Source organism: Mya arenaria, chromosome 12 (genome assembly GCF_026914265.1).
Source record: "Mya arenaria isolate MELC-2E11 chromosome 12, ASM2691426v1".
NCBI lineage: Eukaryota > Metazoa > Mollusca > Bivalvia > Myida > Myidae > Mya > Mya arenaria.
This window is the reverse complement of record NC_069133.1, coordinates 38,154,308-38,171,072: the sequence shown is the minus strand read 5'-3', so window position 1 is coordinate 38,171,072 and position 16,765 is coordinate 38,154,308. Positions and strand designations below refer to the sequence as shown.

At 36.1% G+C, this 16,765-nt stretch overlaps 2 protein-coding genes across 2 annotated transcripts; one reads left to right on the top strand and one right to left on the bottom strand.

Annotated features, from left to right (window-relative positions):
• Window positions 1–2,903: 2,903 nt before the first annotated feature.
• Window positions 2,904–5,308, bottom strand: LOC128212413 (free fatty acid receptor 4-like). The gene has a single exon (XM_052917870.1). It carries the CDS (start codon window positions 5,191–5,193, stop codon window positions 4,072–4,074), a length of 1,122 nt encoding a protein of 373 aa, XP_052773830.1. The 5' UTR covers window positions 5,194–5,308; the 3' UTR covers window positions 2,904–4,071.
• Window positions 5,309–12,109: 6,801 nt separating this feature from the next.
• LOC128210218 (uncharacterized) lies at window positions 12,110–16,232 on the top strand. The gene is made up of 3 exons (XM_052914419.1): window positions 12,110–12,245; window positions 12,466–12,690; window positions 15,550–16,232. The coding sequence occupies exons 1-3, from the start codon at window positions 12,128–12,130 to the stop codon at window positions 15,774–15,776; spliced, it is 570 nt and encodes a 189-aa protein (XP_052770379.1). The 5' UTR covers window positions 12,110–12,127; the 3' UTR covers window positions 15,777–16,232.
• The last annotated feature ends 533 nt before the right edge of the window (window positions 16,233–16,765 follow it).

Here is a 16,765-nt window from a genome sequence, read left to right as displayed (position 1 = left end):
TTGAACCAGTGCAATACAGTTGGTGTCAATTCAATGTGGTCACTGTATCGAACCAATGCAATACAGTTGGTGTCAATTCCATGTGGTCACTGTATCGAACCAGTTCAATACAGTTGGTGTCAATTCAATGTGGTCACTGTATTGAACCAGTGCAATACAGTTGGTGTCAATTCCATGTGGTCGCTGTATTGAACCAGTGCAATACAGTCGGTGTCAATTCCATGTGGTCGCTGTATTGAACCAGTGCAATACAGTTGGTGTCAATTCAATGTGGTCACTGTATCGAACCAGTGCAATACAGTTGGTGTCAATTCCATGGGGTCGCTGTATTGAACCAGTGCAATACAGTTGGTGTCAATTCCATGTGGTCACTGTATCGAACCAGTTCAATACAGTTGGTGTCAATTCAATGTGGTCACTGTATTGAACCAGTGCAATACAGTTGGTGTCAATTCCATGTGGTCGCTGTATTGAACCAGTGCAATACAGTCGGTGTCAATTCCATGTGGTCGCTGTATTGAACCAGTGCAATACAGTTGGTGTCAATTCAATGTGGTCACTGTATCGAACCAGTGCAATACAGTTGGTGTCAATTCCATGGGGTCGCTGTATTGAACCAGTGCAATACAGTTGGTGTCAATTCAATGTGGTCACTGTATTGAACCAGTGCAATAAAGTTGGTGTCAATTCCATATGGTCGCTGTATTGAACCAGTGTAATACAGTTCGTGTCAATTCCATGTGGTCGCTGTATCGAACCAGTGCAATACAGTTGGTGTCAATTCCATGGGGTCGCTGTATTGAACCAGTGCAATACAGTTGGTGTCAATTCAATGTGGTCACTGTATTGAACCAGTGCAATACAGTTGGTGTCAATTCAATGTGGTCACTGTATTGAACCAGTGCAATACAGTTGGGGTCAATTCCATGTGGTCGCTGTATTGAACCAGTGCAATACAGTTAATGTCAATTTAATGTGGTCACTGTATTGGAACCAGTGCAATACAGTTGGGGTCAATTCCATGTGGTCGCTGTATTGAACCAGTGCAATACAGTTGGTGTCAATTCATTGTGGCCACTGTATTGAACCAGTGCAATACAGTTGGGGTCAATTCAATGTGGTCGCTGTATTGAACCAGTGCAATACAGTTGGTGTCAATTCCATGTGGTCGCTGTATTGAACCAGTGCAATTTGGGTCAATTCCATGGGGTCGCTGTCCACGTGCGCGTGTATTTTCTTTGTCGTCGCTGTTCATACCCGCGTGTATATTCTATGTCGTCGCTGTCCACGTGCGCGTGTATATTCTTTGTCGTCGCTGTTCATGCCCGCGCCCTCTGTCCTTGTGCGTTAAAATTGAATTTGTTAAATAACATTGGGTCTACTAGTATTTGGGAAAATATTTTAAAATTAATAAAATCAGAAACGCGCACATTACCATTCAAGAGTAAACCTAAGTTGATAACTGTTCCAAGCTTCAGTAAGTGTATTGTTGTTAGCATGTGTTCAATTCATGTTTTATAGTGGACAAGTGATCATAAAGTGACGAACAGATTCCACTTCCCTACAGAAACATGCTTGCGAGGGAACGATGTTCTTATAAAATAGATCGTGATTTAATGAAATACAGCCAAGTCTTAACCTTGTATGAAGAATCTGTAGGGCCAGTATTAAAAAAACATAGGCAACTGAGGACTATTGCAAAGTATTCTATTGAATTGTTGTACCAATTTAGCCGACTGTAATGTAGGGGCAAGTGAGTTCCATGCCCGGATGCAGGACTGGTTAAGAGAATTGTAATACAAAAAGGCATAACAATGTATAAGCGGAAAATCTATGGACTTTCTTAGATTGTAGGAGTATCTAAAATCTTGTCGACGGACAGGAATAAGATTTCGAAGGTATGGACTTATATTGGTTTTAAAATAAACATTCAAATAAGCCTGTGGTTTGATCTTCTTTCGGAACTGCCAATTAAGTTCTCTATAAAGATTTTCAATTGAGACTCATTTCGTTGCACCAGTTACTATTCTTGTCGCTTCGTTTGTATCCTGTCTATATCCATTTTTCGATTGCAGCGCATTTGTCAAATAAAATATTGCCTTATTCAAAAAGTGGTCGGATAAAAGTCATGTTGATTTTATTTTTTCTAAACTTCTTCTATCAAGTGTATATTAAAAACCGTAAACTGTTTTATCTCACACATGCTTTCTCTTTGATGTTATCGATATGGGATGACCAAATAGAAAGAACTATGCCAGATGTGTTTGTGATATATTTTCAAAAATATTACGTTTGAGCATTTAAATCAAAGAAGAATGAGCCGATCATAGAACTTGTCTTCTGTTGATTAAATGAGACTAACCAGGTATCCGCCCATTTACTTTTTTCGGATGTCAGAATTAAGTATAGCAGCAGCATCATTAGGAATATCTACAACCATTGATACACTAGTGTCGTCAGCGAAAATACTTATTGACGCATCAATATCGCGAACTATGTCATTAATATATACAATGAAGAGCAATGGACCTTATATTGAACCTTGGGGTACATCTGCTTTAATAGGACGAAGGTAAGAAGTCAAACATTGAAGTATTACTCGTTGTTTTCTATTATGTAGGTAGTTACAGCCAAACAAACATAATTTCACACGAACACCAATAGCATGTACTTTAGACAAGAGGCCTGCGTGCCAAACACGGTCGAATGCTTTGTTAATGTCGCAGGAAACAACTCGAACTTCCTTCCTATTTTCAAGAGCCTCACCAAATGCATTGTTAATGGAAGCTTATTGTTTAATAGTTGAATCACAAGTTCCGTAACCAGACTAGAAGTCAGTAAAAAAAATTGTTGTTGAGCTTATGGTTACATCTAGTTTTTAAGTTTTTCTATTTGGTCTTTTGGCCACATATGCAACACACCTGAAATGATAAATCCCTAAATGCGTTTAAATTCCCATTTCAGCTATTTCAGATTTTTGGAAGGTAATAATTCAAAACACATTCTTGATTGACTTGTTCTTAGAATCAAAGAAACATAAACACGTACAGTTTAAAAGTTTGTTGACAGTAACACTTTTTTGGAAAGGCATACATAAATTATTGCAACATTACCAATTACTGAATTACAGTTAAATTAAATGCAGATATGCGTTAGTTATACTAGCTTCATTATAATTTCTTACGTATTTTTAACACAAACTAAGGAAATTATCAAAAGTATTTGGTTGCCTAATAAACGCTCGCAAACAGGGCCAAATTTGACACATGGGCAAATGGTGGGCATATAAACCCAACGTAAGAAAACAATATTCTTTATGAAAGTTATGATATGCTATTCTGACAAACTGTATCACGACGACTAACAAATAAACTTGCATCACTACACACGCCGAACCATTGGATGTAAAAGGTGAGTATGGTGTTAAGAGAATTATACGCATACACATTAAAAATTGTGGAAAGTAGTTTCACAAAAGAGTGACTATGAGTTGTGTTAATTGTAAAAGTTCTAATCATAACTCGACATCTGATCATATTGCACTTGCACAGCTGGGTTGACTTTGGCAGCACTGAGCTTTGACAAGTTGCTATGTCTCCAATTGCCAACCGGCATGTTACATGGAGGCGACCGAGGTGTGTAAACTCGACGTGATGCTAGACGAAAGTATTGCGCACATAAATATTGATCACATTGCCATGAACTGTTGTTGACGGTACACAGTTAATTTGCCATTAACTATCATCCCATTCTAAAACAAAATTGTTTTCAAATGAATAAGTTTATACTAGGTAAATACTTGTATTTGTAACAATAAATTTAACTTTCGTAAGGGTTAATTCCAGCCATTTAGTGAAATTGGCGTTTCATAGCCTCTTTGTCCATACATTTAATGTTGATGCCTTTTTTGTTTATAAAAAGTTAACCACTTTCCCCTATATTTCTATTGTATTTGAATATCAAATACCAGATAGTTTAGGTCTAAAACATCCAGTTGAGCTATTACATATATTTTTTATCTACTTGTGGACATATTAAGATGGAATTACAAGTATTTTGTGATAGACAGGATCACATGTGAGTCGAGTTGTTCGTGTTTAGGGAAGTCCCGTGGTCAGGTTCTTGCTTGAATGATCGCGTTCGTGTGTGCACGGGCGATTCATCATTCACTGTCCGGTACCGTCCACAGCAAGTACGAATTGTTCGACGTATGTCAACATTAACGAATCCGTACATGAACGGATTAACAAGAGAATTTGCATATGCAAAAACAACCGTCCATAGTAACGCTGATGACGAGATGTTGTTGTAAAGGTATAAACTGTCCCTTTCTATGAGGATAAACACTATGAACAGTGGTAGCCACATTAAGATAAATACTAAAACAAGAAGAACAAGCGTCTTGATGATCCTGAAATCCTGTTTCCTGCGAGCATCTGAGCGTCTATGATGTAATGCGTCATTGGTGCTGTTTGCAACGGCTCGTTTGGACGCCCAGAATTTCCGAAATATTCGGAAATAATTCACTGTGATGATTGATATAGGTAGAAAAAACCCAATGATAAATACTACGACCGTAAATAACACTGAATACCTGAACTTGTGTTTTGGCCATACCAATGAGCAAATGTTAATAGTTTCAGTCTCAAGTCTTATATCATTAATATTGAAAAATAATCCAAGTGGCAGGAATAAACATGACGTCACAACCCAAATACAGAGGCATATAAGTCCTACGTGCCAAGGGTTTAGACGTTTTCTTGTTGGCATTTTAAGATTGATGCATGCGTATCTGTCGATACTGATGGCAGTCATGGTCCAAATCATCACAATTCCACAAACAAACATCCAATAGTTCAGAAAATGGCACATAACGTGCCCGAGTCGCCAGGTGCCCGTTATTCTGACGTAGGCAACAAATGGTGATGACACCATAAACGCAATATCAGCTATAGCTAAATTACACACAAAATAGTTTGTAATCGAAACTGACACTGATTTGCACATAAATACTAATATAACTAAGTTTCCGATCAATGACAAGACGAAAAGGACTGTTATAATCACAGCTTCCACGTATGCGCCGCTCGGCCAAGATCGGTCGAATTCGGAAAAGAACGTGAAATACGAAATATTTCCCCAACCATACTTCGTATCCACAGCAAAGAAAAACGATTTGTTAGTTTCACTCATTTTAACATCGTCCCGAATTCAAACAAATTTCCGTCTTCTAGTCAGCCCATTAAGTTTGTCACTGCATTCCACCGCCTTCCGAAATGTATCTTTTAACATTAAGTCTGGCTTTAATATTGACAGTACAAAGAATTTGCAACTAATTTATTGTTTTATCAATTCCTCAATTTATGATGCGCATGTGTTATCTCTATTTTATCTAGTTTTATTTACTTTGATAAGTCGTGTGGGTGCGCTTTTCACTTGCTTGTAATCACAGTGGTTATAGGCTGTTTGAATGATATCCTGCATTTTAACACGCCGCAATGTGCCGTATTTTGATGAATTTAAAGACACAAGTATACGTATACGGAACCTCCAGAATTTCAATTAAAAGCTCCATACTAATCCTAATAATATCAACACATAATTTGCAATCATTGTTAAAGTGAATGTATCTTGTATGGGAACCAAACAAGTCTACAGAACAATAGCAGTTAATATCATAAAAACAGTCCTGACAATAAATCTGTAAAGTAGTCTGGCTTCGTTACTTAGATTAACGACAGCATTATTATTGCCAAACAGTAAGTATTTCACACGAAATATCTGTTTATTAATCAACATTCAAACGTGTTGTGCAATCCACTTATTACATAGAACCAATACATGGTTAGTTGGGATTTAGACGGCTTTTCTAACGCTTAAATCAAATCCGTCAGGCGTGTCTTGTTGGTGGAGACATGAGCTTGAACATTAACTGCCTACTTTAAAGGCCTAGTTTAAGGAATGCTTGGCATATTAATTCCTTGTTTATTGCATTGGTGTCACAACAGGGGTCCAATTTTCTGTGTATTTGTTTATTGGCTCTGGGCCATACAGCGTTGACAATTTTAGAGTAGATGATCTCATTGTCTGGCTTATATATTTTAAACTTTGCATAGCTAATATATATATTTTAATTTGACTGATGGGAAATAAATAATAAACAAGTAAGAATAATTAGTGATTTAATAATTATATGATTGATATATCTAATCCACTTCAAATGCATGGTAACCATTATTATCTCCAAATTGTGAAGCATCATAGTTTAATCATATTAATGAGCTATTATATATTAAATGTCACATTATTCTTAGTTTCATTCTTAAGCAATGTATTTTTTTACTGTTTTAAAAATCAAAAAAACACACACAACAACATTAGTTCATTTATATATTAAAACCCCCAGAACTACACAGCAGGACACTAGTATCTGAGATATGATAGACAGCAGGAGGCAATACATATTAAGATCAATACACAGAAGTTGTGTACTATACATGGATTTTAGAGCAGGACACTTGAAGGTTTGCATTAGGACTATAAATCGAGTTGCGGAGCCACAATTTCTTATTGGTGGACAGAGGCCAGCCTATTTTATAATCTCTTGCTATAAATTGCTTCCGAGATAACGGTGATTTATGAATATTAACGAGGTTGGCATCTGCGTTTGCTTAGGGCCGTGTCACTTAAAGGGTATAAACACCAACATTATACCGCAATCATAATGTAGGCAACTTTATCCCAGGGATGAATGTGTACATCTACCTTTTGGTGGTGGCTTTTAAATGTCTCCCTGTATGTTTCACGTAATTTAAAGCCAACATTAAAAACATAGTTGATCCTTTTTTCGGTTTTATATTTTTTTCAAGTACTGTCTTCACAGGTCCACCAAGCAAATGACTTCACTGATCAACCCTAATAATGATGATGAAGATGCCCATGGTGTATTCTTCGCCCCAGTCGTCCATCAGTTCTTGTTTGTCTTTAATTCTTACTCATTGCAAAAATATGATTATCTTTGTGGTGCGTTCATTATACAGTAGAGTATTTAGTTAACCGGTTTAAACTCCTTGACAGTCGGAAGACATTTGCCGTGACATTTACCAACAACAATATTTTGACATTTGTTGAATGTGTTTGCTATCTTGTGAGGTTATTTATGTTTCTCAATTAGGGTTTGATTAACCACATTGACCTATATATATTTACAGCGTCGCTTCACTGAGATATCACGCAAATGACATGCCAATGTTAATGACGGAACGAATCACACCACTTAACATACACTCCGCTAACATGCCGATTCCATCGTTAAAATACCTTTCAAGACTAGACCATCTCCATAGGTTTTTTAGTAAGTAAATGTGCATTTTTGTTAGGCCTAATAAAACATTCGGTTCGGGTAACCCGACCCTACCTACAAAATAGGCGCCGACCCTACCTTTTTTAAAAAGTTTAGTTTGAAAAAATATATTTATATACTTTTCTTTTCGATATGTAATTTAAAATATTGAATGTGTTATACAGAAGATATCTTTAACAACATTCTCCAATGATGGAAATGACATTCTTATATAAAGCCCAATAAAAAAAGCCTACCTACCCTACCTATTTTTGAAAAGGATGTAACCCTAACCAAACCTTCTTTTTTAAGGCATTATTAGAAAGTGAATCTTAATCACTTTTTTACTATGAAATTGATAACATTTGTTATGTGATTTCTTTAGAACCCACAAGATAATACTGGGAAGTTTGGAACATTTTGCCACAAAACATATTACTAATAATATTGTCTTCAGACTTTTCCGATCAAATGCAAGTACTCTTTAAGCAAAAATCTGATGAAATCATCTTTCTTTAAATTTGCTCACCACCAATTATGCGACAAAGGAAGTATATTATACTCGTTCCGCAAAACTATATAAACCATAAACGTAAATTGGCCTGCCCTACCCACGTTTTTCATTGTTGAAGGGCATTAATTTCTTTTTAATATCCGAAAACCTCACGATAGCAAGCCGTATTGAACAATCCACATCATCCTTTACCTTTGTATTAATAGCTTTACCGTTTTTTCAACACAAAACTTTGGCATTAATCAAAAGTACTCATTTTTCTAAGTTGTCATATAAACGCTCGCAAAACACCTAGGCAAATTTGCCCGTTGGGAAAATGTTCGGAATATTCACGCAACATAAGAAAAAATTGAAATTAATGTAGAACTCTTCTTTGACTAACTGTATCAAGATGCATAACTAATTCAACATAAATAACTACACCCGCGGAGTAAATGGAGATAAAAGCTAAGTATGGTCCTAAGAAATTTATACGCGTAAAATTGAAAAAAAATCGGTGAATGTAGTTTCACACAAGAGTGACAATGTGTTGTGTAAATTATAAACAAAACATGTTATGATCATCTAGAAGTTTCACAACTGGTTTGTTTTGGCAACACTGAGTTTAAACAAAACATTGTGTCTCCAATTCTTACCCAGAATGTAACATCCTCCTCCACCGCGGTGTGTAAACTCGACTTGATCTTGGGCAACAGAAATGCGTCTTTGAATCACAATGCCATTCTCTGTGTGTATATCCTCTATTCCCAGTCGATTGGTGTTGATGCCTGATGACCAGATATAATACTGGTGTCATTTGATAAGGTTTTGTGTGTTCGTTTGATTATTGTACATTTATTAACAATTTCATCATATACTTCTATTGAAATCGAACATCGATGGCGTCAATAGATGAAAGCTTTAGAGTACCCCAATAACCCAAAAGCTCTGCTTGCTAGGGATAAAACGATGATCGAGTATTGTCGAAAGTCGATTATTTGTGTCCGAGGTCGGCGATAATCGATTCATTAGTCCATAATCGATTATCGCTAATGTACGGCAAAGGGAAGTAACCGTGTTGTGTATGTACTGATTTTCTTTAAAACGGGAAACGGTACGGCCTTATACGGGGTTACACGGCAATTTATTCTCAATTATTTTAGAATTAAGTTATCTCCTAAAACATTTTAATAAATTATCAATTGTAACCTGGAATGTATAACAAAACAGCATATAAAACATAACTTATTGTAATATGTTTATTCATTTAAAGACATGTATGTACAAACCGATATAGTTTTGGATATATTTGAAATATATTCACTTGTTACGTTTCGATTATATAATCGATGATTGATCGAAATGGCTCGTCCGATTATTTTCGATGATCGATAATGGCTTTGGTCCGATTTTCAATCCCTACTGCTTGCTACCTGTCATACACACTCGACAGTAACGTTGAAGTCCAGATGTTCACCAAGAACTAGGCCTAGATACACATATATATCAACAATATCAAGTGTTGTTTACTACCACATGAGAAATTAAAGTCTGTTTTACACAAATTATTATTTCTAATGTGCACATGTTTTCTTTTCTTTTTATGAACAACCATGTTATTTGTATAAAACGAACCTGATAAAGCATTTAAAATCTGTTGCAGATCATTTCATTCGAGGCTATTAATACAACGTCATCAGCATAAAGCAATATGGACAATTTTTCAGTGTTGCCAACGTCTATACCTACGTCTACGGCTTTTATTTTTAAAGCTTAATCGTTGACAAAGCAATTAAATAAAATCGGTGACAAAATGCACCCCTGCCTTAAACCTAGTTTTATGTTGAACAATTCTGACAGCATTCCATTTACCTTGACGCAGCAAGTCACATTCTAATAAACTACCTGTATTGCGGTAAAGCGTTGAATGTCTTTCGGCCTGCAAATTTTTGTGAGTATAGTCATGTAATTGAAAACATAAATATAAACATAAACGTCTAAAGATATTATATGCTCGCTCATAATTTCCTTCGCGAAATCTTTTAGAAATTAATGTTGCTTCTCAATGAGATAATGAGGTATATGTCACTTGAAATGTGAAATACGCCAAATAGTTACTTATAAAGTATGGAGTAATTCTCAATATTATATAAAACCTTACCAAGAGCTTTTGATTCATAAACAATGCACTGTCACGGATAAAGCATTAAGGAGTTTTTAGTAAAATCTACTCTACAACGTAGGGGTATTTAAATTTCTACCAGGGTATGCAAGCTAAACCAAATGCATCCCAATAAAATGCATTGCACATATTGATTAGGTTTATGTTTAAGGCTTCTTTCTACAACGCCAAATGCCTCTGGATCGAAACACCCACACACTATTTATTCCCTGTATGTTTGGTGTACATATATCTTAATAATGCCCACAACATATGTCACTCGTGCACTCATATTTTTTTTTTAAATACCATATGCATTATGCTACATTCTCATGATATTGGACTGAAATTACTGATATAAACTGAGAAATGTTCACATACTGACCGTTTCATTCGGCATTACATGACTACGTCACAAATTGTAGCGGGTCGATAGCCTGTCAACGCTTTACGTGTTTTGATTTGAATGGTAAAAGTGTATAATATTCATTTGGTAATGGTTAAATGGTTGTTAGTACGTACTTACACAAGATAATTGTTTTATGCGACACACATTTATATAAAATACAAGTAAATAAAGTTAAGTAATAGCCGATTTAGGCATTTTAAACATATAAAATATACTCATGAACGAACTACAATCACCAAAAAGCTGATATTAGGTTAAAATGAAGTATTATAATTTCATTTAAAACATTATGAATTGATATTTTTCCGGGTTTTAACGACTTCTCAGAGTTTATTTTCGGGGAATAAACCTGTCCGAATGCGATGACCCGCATTCTACTTTTAACTACAATGTACATGTAGATATTATCGGTCCTCGGCCGAATCAACATCTAAAAACAGGTATATAGGATTTCGCTTTTTATATTGCGTTCTGTAAATGCTTTTTGTACAATTTCAATTGCGTTATATTACGCAAAACGCAGCTTATTCGAACTATATTAACCGCATAACATAGATTGAAAACTCATTACAGCGCTTTTTATAGCAAGCTAATTTCTATGCAGTACGCAGTCCGTAGCTATTAAAGCAGACTGCTTACTAGATATTTTCGATGTAAATGTTAATGTAAATAAGGTCGGTGACCAGCGCAGTTCTAACCGCGCTGGGGTTGATACGCCCGTGCGCGCATTAATTCGCCAAAAGTTAAAAATGTTTGTTAATCCGCCGATGCGATTTCCGAGATACCGTTATAAAAGTCTAGCGGCCTACAGCCTACTAAAAAACTAGTGATTCAAATTCACTTTAAATCCTGATAAAAAGTAAAGTCCCTTAGTAATTGAAATTAAAAAAATATACAAAAAATGCTGATTCAAATACAAGATGTGCAATGCTGGTTGTTTTAAATCGTTGTGTTATTCTGGTTGTTTTAAAGGTGCACTCTCACAGATTGAATGTTTTGATAATAACTTTATTTTTGTCATTGAACGACCATTTTTGTTCGAAAATGCATGTTTACCAGTCATTTAAGACTGCTGACAAAAAATAAGATCGCAGATTTTATATTGAAGTTCAAAACCTGATGCTTCATGCATATTGCTTAAATCGTTAGTAACGGTTTAAGCAAAAAAAACATTAATTTTCGAACGGAAATATGAAAATCTACGATCTGATCTTTTTTTAGCAATCTTTTATCACTCGTTTGCAGATATTTACGCAATGCTCATTCCCAGACACAAATTAAAAAAAGTTGTAAAAATGGTAAACCTGTGAGAGTGCAGCTTTAAAGCGTTATGTGTAATGCTGCTTGTTTTAAAGAGTTATTTGTCTCTTATTTGGTGATTTGTTGTCCTTGATCCTTTTACAGGATTTGGTAAAATGTTGGGCTTCTGGACTTGACCTTGTGTAATCATGGTTCCTATGAAATATGTTTTTATGTTCTCATACCCCACCCCTAAAACTCTTAAGTTTCTAAACTATTAAATTAAATTCACAATACTTTATACACTAACCTATGACAAAAATAGATAACATTCTACGCGAAACCGGCTAGTTTGTCTGTCTTGTTATTCAGTACATCACTCTCAAATAAGTAGTCTTATCTATAAAAATAACCTACATCCACTGAAAAGACTGATCTGGTTAATGTGCCGTCGCACATACTAATTGAAGAAATATAACAACGATGAAGACTTTACTGCCATCGCTGTTCCTTTTCGGCATATTTCAAGTTTCAAATGGAAATGTCATGGAGACAAGGCTTGAACTACTGGAGAAACAGATGAAGGAAGTATTAGAGAGAGGTATTAAGCATTTTTTATTTAGGTAATGATAATTGAATTATGACACTTACGTTGTCGCTCTGTCGCAAACTAGTCTGACAAATTATCATTAATTTTAGATTTGGATAATTGATTTGAGGTTAGGGATGTACATAACACATTCATTTTAATTCACCCGAAATATAACTGAATAATAGTAAATTTTACAACTTTGAAGTAAAGTCAGTTTCTTTTTTTATAGAGGCTCATACCAAGAGGGAAAATGAGGAGCTCCAAGCTACCGTCGCAAGTCAACAGAGCATCATTGTCGAGCTGCAAGCTACGGTTAACGAGCAGTCGGACAGGATAGAAGCATTAGAATCTGAGAGGGTTGATTCAGAACAGGGTGGGGCATTCCAAGATTCCACGCAAATGCATGACACGCCCAAATCTGATGTTATAAATGGTGGGAAATACGCCAGGTCGGGTAAGGATGTACTTATTAAACGAAGTACATGTTTAAACTTTTTTTACATGAAAATATTTTCAGTATTGCAACATGCCTTGAAAAATTGGTACTTTGACCGTACACCGGAACAATACGAACCTAATTCACATAAAAAGAGACTGTGTTTATGAATGTAATTTTGATTTTCAGTTGTAATTTAACGTTTTGATAACTATTAACGACCGGTAAAAATGCTTCTGATTAACAAATGCATGTACAATAACTTGCCTCAAGACTTATAAAATCTATAATGTGTGTCCGGTCCGGATCGAAAAATACTTCCTGAGGGCGCGCGCGTTAGCCAGTAACGAGGTTTGTCGATTACCGGTCGCGCAACGTGCCGTAGTGTCAGATTTATCGATCCAGACCGGGAACACATGTTTGATCTTTTTTTTGCATTCAATTATCAATTTGTTTAAAAATTACTTAGAGAACGCATTTTCGTCAGTGCATCAACAATCTCGTGGGACGTTGTTTACTTATGTCATGACGCGTATTTATTTTATATCAATGTTAAAGCCAAATGTTTCCAAAAAATATAATTATGTCTCCCCATACTATGCGTGAATGTCCGTCCAGTCGTCCCTCTGTCACAATTTCGTTTCCGCTCCGTATCTTCTAAACACCTTGAAAGAATTTCATGAAACTTAGGTCAAACCACATAGACAATATACATAATCAACATATCAGCCTTGCCGACACAGGGTAAGGGCATATATTTTGTGTCCGCTCTGTATCGTTTAAACCCTTTATGGATTTTCATGAACCTCGGGTCAAATGTTCACCACATTAATACGATCTGCTGAAGCCACATTGCAGGCGCAGAGGGTCATGGTCAAGGTCGAAAACCCACATTACAGATACGCCGGCTCAAGGTCACAGATAAAGGACAAAGGTCAAGTCATCGACTCATATCCACTCCATATCTCCTTAACCCATTGAAGGGTTTTCATGCGACTTGGGTAAAATGTAATCCACATTTACAAGAAATGCCCGACCCATAATCCAGGAGCGCCGACTCAAGGTCAACTTCACAGTTTAATGTGAAAACTTTAAGCCAAATATTTCCTGTTGGCTCCATATCTCATGAACCCATTGGAAGATTTTCTTGAAACTTTAGTTAAATTTTCACTCATCGAGAAAATATGCAGAACCCACATTCCAAGCATGCCAAGTGAATGGCAATGTAACATTTCAAGGATAAAGGATATAGCCATTGATTATGTGTACATACGTTCGTTTCCGCTCTGTATATTCTAACACCTCTTGAAGGATTTTCAAGGGTCAAATAGTCACAACGCCCAGACGAATTACAGAGCTCACATTCGATATTATTATATTATATTATAACACTTGTTTCCGATGTTCACCTCATCGGAAAAAACACACACAATCCGCTTTAGATATCGTCATACTGTTATTTTCTTAAACCATACAGATACGCGTGACATATGTGGGATGGGATTTTTTCAGAACGGTTTAATTCGCCGGAAATGCTTGTGTGGTGTGCAATAATACATATTCTTGCATATCGGATAGGTATTTCTGGTATAACCTTTCAAAAGTGCGCCATCGAATATGGATTTCTACAATATTTTAAATCACAAAATGAAAATGACTAGTCCTCAAAATTCCGATTTTAGAGGAACTATTTTACGCTAAACATTGAACTAGAAATAGTACGCATTTTGACATCAGTAAAGAACGTCGCCAGTGTTATTTGGTGATTTGTATAGAAATGTGCGTCTTTATGTCAATTATTACACAAATCTATTCATACAAATCAATCATGTATTTACGGTCCGGAAAATCCGATTCTCGGAAAGGCTGCGTTTCCGGTAACTCGGCAAGCCTCGTTGTGTGCCCTTAGGTTTTAATTTTATTTTCCTACCGGACAGGCATAACATATATCATTAGAGCGTACAACTAGTGCTTTTGGGCAAATGATTGGAATGATCTGTATTCAAACACTCATTTACTTTAATAATTAGAATTACGATCACACCCAACAGAAATGAATTCAAACAATAACTTTATCAGTCCTTAAACAACTGGCGCTTTGTCTCACCGCCAAAATATCAAACCCACCCCCACCGAGCTTATTGGTTTTATTATGGTTTGGCCCGACCAGCTTCCTTGTGCCGTTTAAAGCGGAATTTAGAAGCTAAAGGGGAACAATTTCCCCTAATATAAAAATTATGTATAAAGCCAAAGAAAATTAGTCCCTAAAAAACCGCATGTGTGACAACGATATACATCTAAACGTTACACCTCCGATAGAAGTGAAGAAAAAAAGGTCAGTCCCGACTGAATGAGGGCCAACCAGACTCTTTAAGTTAGTAAGATAGCATCGAATCGACTCCAAGGGAGGCTCAGAGCCTCGATCTAGACTATCATCCTATCCGATGATAATCAGAGACGAGTCATGACTAATATAAACCGATGGTGTTTTATTCGCCAAAAGAATAATTTTGGACCCAAAATGCCGCGCGACCTGCAATGAATGACATCTGGTGTGGTCTCTCAGACATATTAAATACGGATCAGACCCTGTTATGTATACATCCACTTACATGGAGCATCGAGGGGCAGATCGGACGAGTCTTTAAATTACGTTCATTTCATTACACTAATTTATACTTGAGGCACGGGGAGATAGTTATAGACAATACAAAATAATTAAAGCAAAACAGTTACAACTTAAATATGACTAAATGATTTACAGAATATATTTTTAATAATGATCACACTAGAAGCAAATGACGTCATTGACGATATTTTGCCCTGTATTTAAATACTTTCTAAAACACATTCACACGACAAAATGTTTTTTCCCAGGTATAATAAGTCGACGACAACCTCCAGAGATGATGGTCGCGTTCTCTGCAGTCAAAGTTGCTATACAGTCAAGCATTGGCTTAAATCAAAACATTATTTTTGAGAACGTTATTCTTAACCAAGGTAACGGCTTCCATTCACAACATGGCGTGTTTATTGCCCCTCAAACCGGTATCTACATGATCGTGGCCAGCTTGCTACACGACGGCCACACTCCTGTCACATAACGCTGCAATCATTCATGATGGCAATATAGTGGCGAAGATGCATGGGTACCAGTGGGAGCAATTCAGTCAAACCGTCATCATTGCGGTGAACGCCGGGGATGAGATCTATATAAGGAATATTGCTCATGACCACGAAACTATCTCTGGCGATAGTTTTTCAACGTTTTCTGGGTTTCTTCTTTGGCAGCTGTAATGAATGTCCTCATCGAACAGTCATAATTGGTACTTCAGACGATTGAAAATAACTTAAATAAGTGCAAGTTCAAATGTCACGAATGTGAAAATAATAAAACATAAAACTTCCCAGTAGTGATAAATCTGATAAACGCGCATTCATTAAACTTAATTCATAATCTGATGGACGCAACGTTCGCGTAACATCGTGCCAACAAGAATGATTAATATTATGTTGTTATACCTTGCTTTACAATCGTTGTAAAATAAATATATAGTTTATTTTTAGTTCCAGATATTGTCATACTTCTAGTGTCGTCATCTTCGTACAAAGCATTACTTAAACGTACGGTATTGTTAAAAAGAAATAATATTATGTGAAGTTCAAGGGCAGGCCCAGTAACCAATAAAATAAATAACAATGTCCCTGTTCAGAGGCTGATATTTAAGGCCCAGCAGACACTTATTGAAAGACACGCTACGTTATTGCACAACAACACCAGATAACGTATGCAAAACAATATGTTCATAAATAAATGATGGGGCTACCGCTATTAAACATAAGCAAAACAGAAGTTCACTTGAGGTGAAACTGGTTTTCAGAAACTTTACCATACCCTTTCCCCAACAGTTATCATTTTTAGTAAAATAAAAAAATGCGTACAGCAGAAAACAGCAAAAACTTGATGGCAATACAGTATGAATTTAAAAAATTATATACATTCATAAATTAAATTAAGTTAATAAACTTTGATGGTGCTGATTTCCAATCTGATCGAATCTTAATATTACGGATATGCATATGCGCCGTAATG

What these genes read in the sequence shown, in the direction of transcription:
- LOC128212413 (XM_052917870.1), bottom strand. Translation starts at nt 5,193, where the DNA reads ATGAGTGAAACTAACAAATCGTTTTTCTTTGCTGTGGATACGAAGTAT.
- LOC128210218 (XM_052914419.1), top strand. Translation starts at nt 12,128, where the DNA reads ATGAAGACTTTACTGCCATCGCTGTTCCTTTTCGGCATATTTCAAGTT. An exon ending in GAAGGAAGTATTAGAGAGAG is followed by an intron (nt 12,246 to 12,465) that starts GTATTAAGCATT and finishes CTTTTTTTATAG; the next exon opens with AGGCTCATACCAAGAGGGAA. An exon ending in TGGGAAATACGCCAGGTCGG is followed by an intron (nt 12,691 to 15,549) that starts GTAAGGATGTAC and finishes GTTTTTTCCCAG; the next exon opens with GTATAATAAGTCGACGACAA.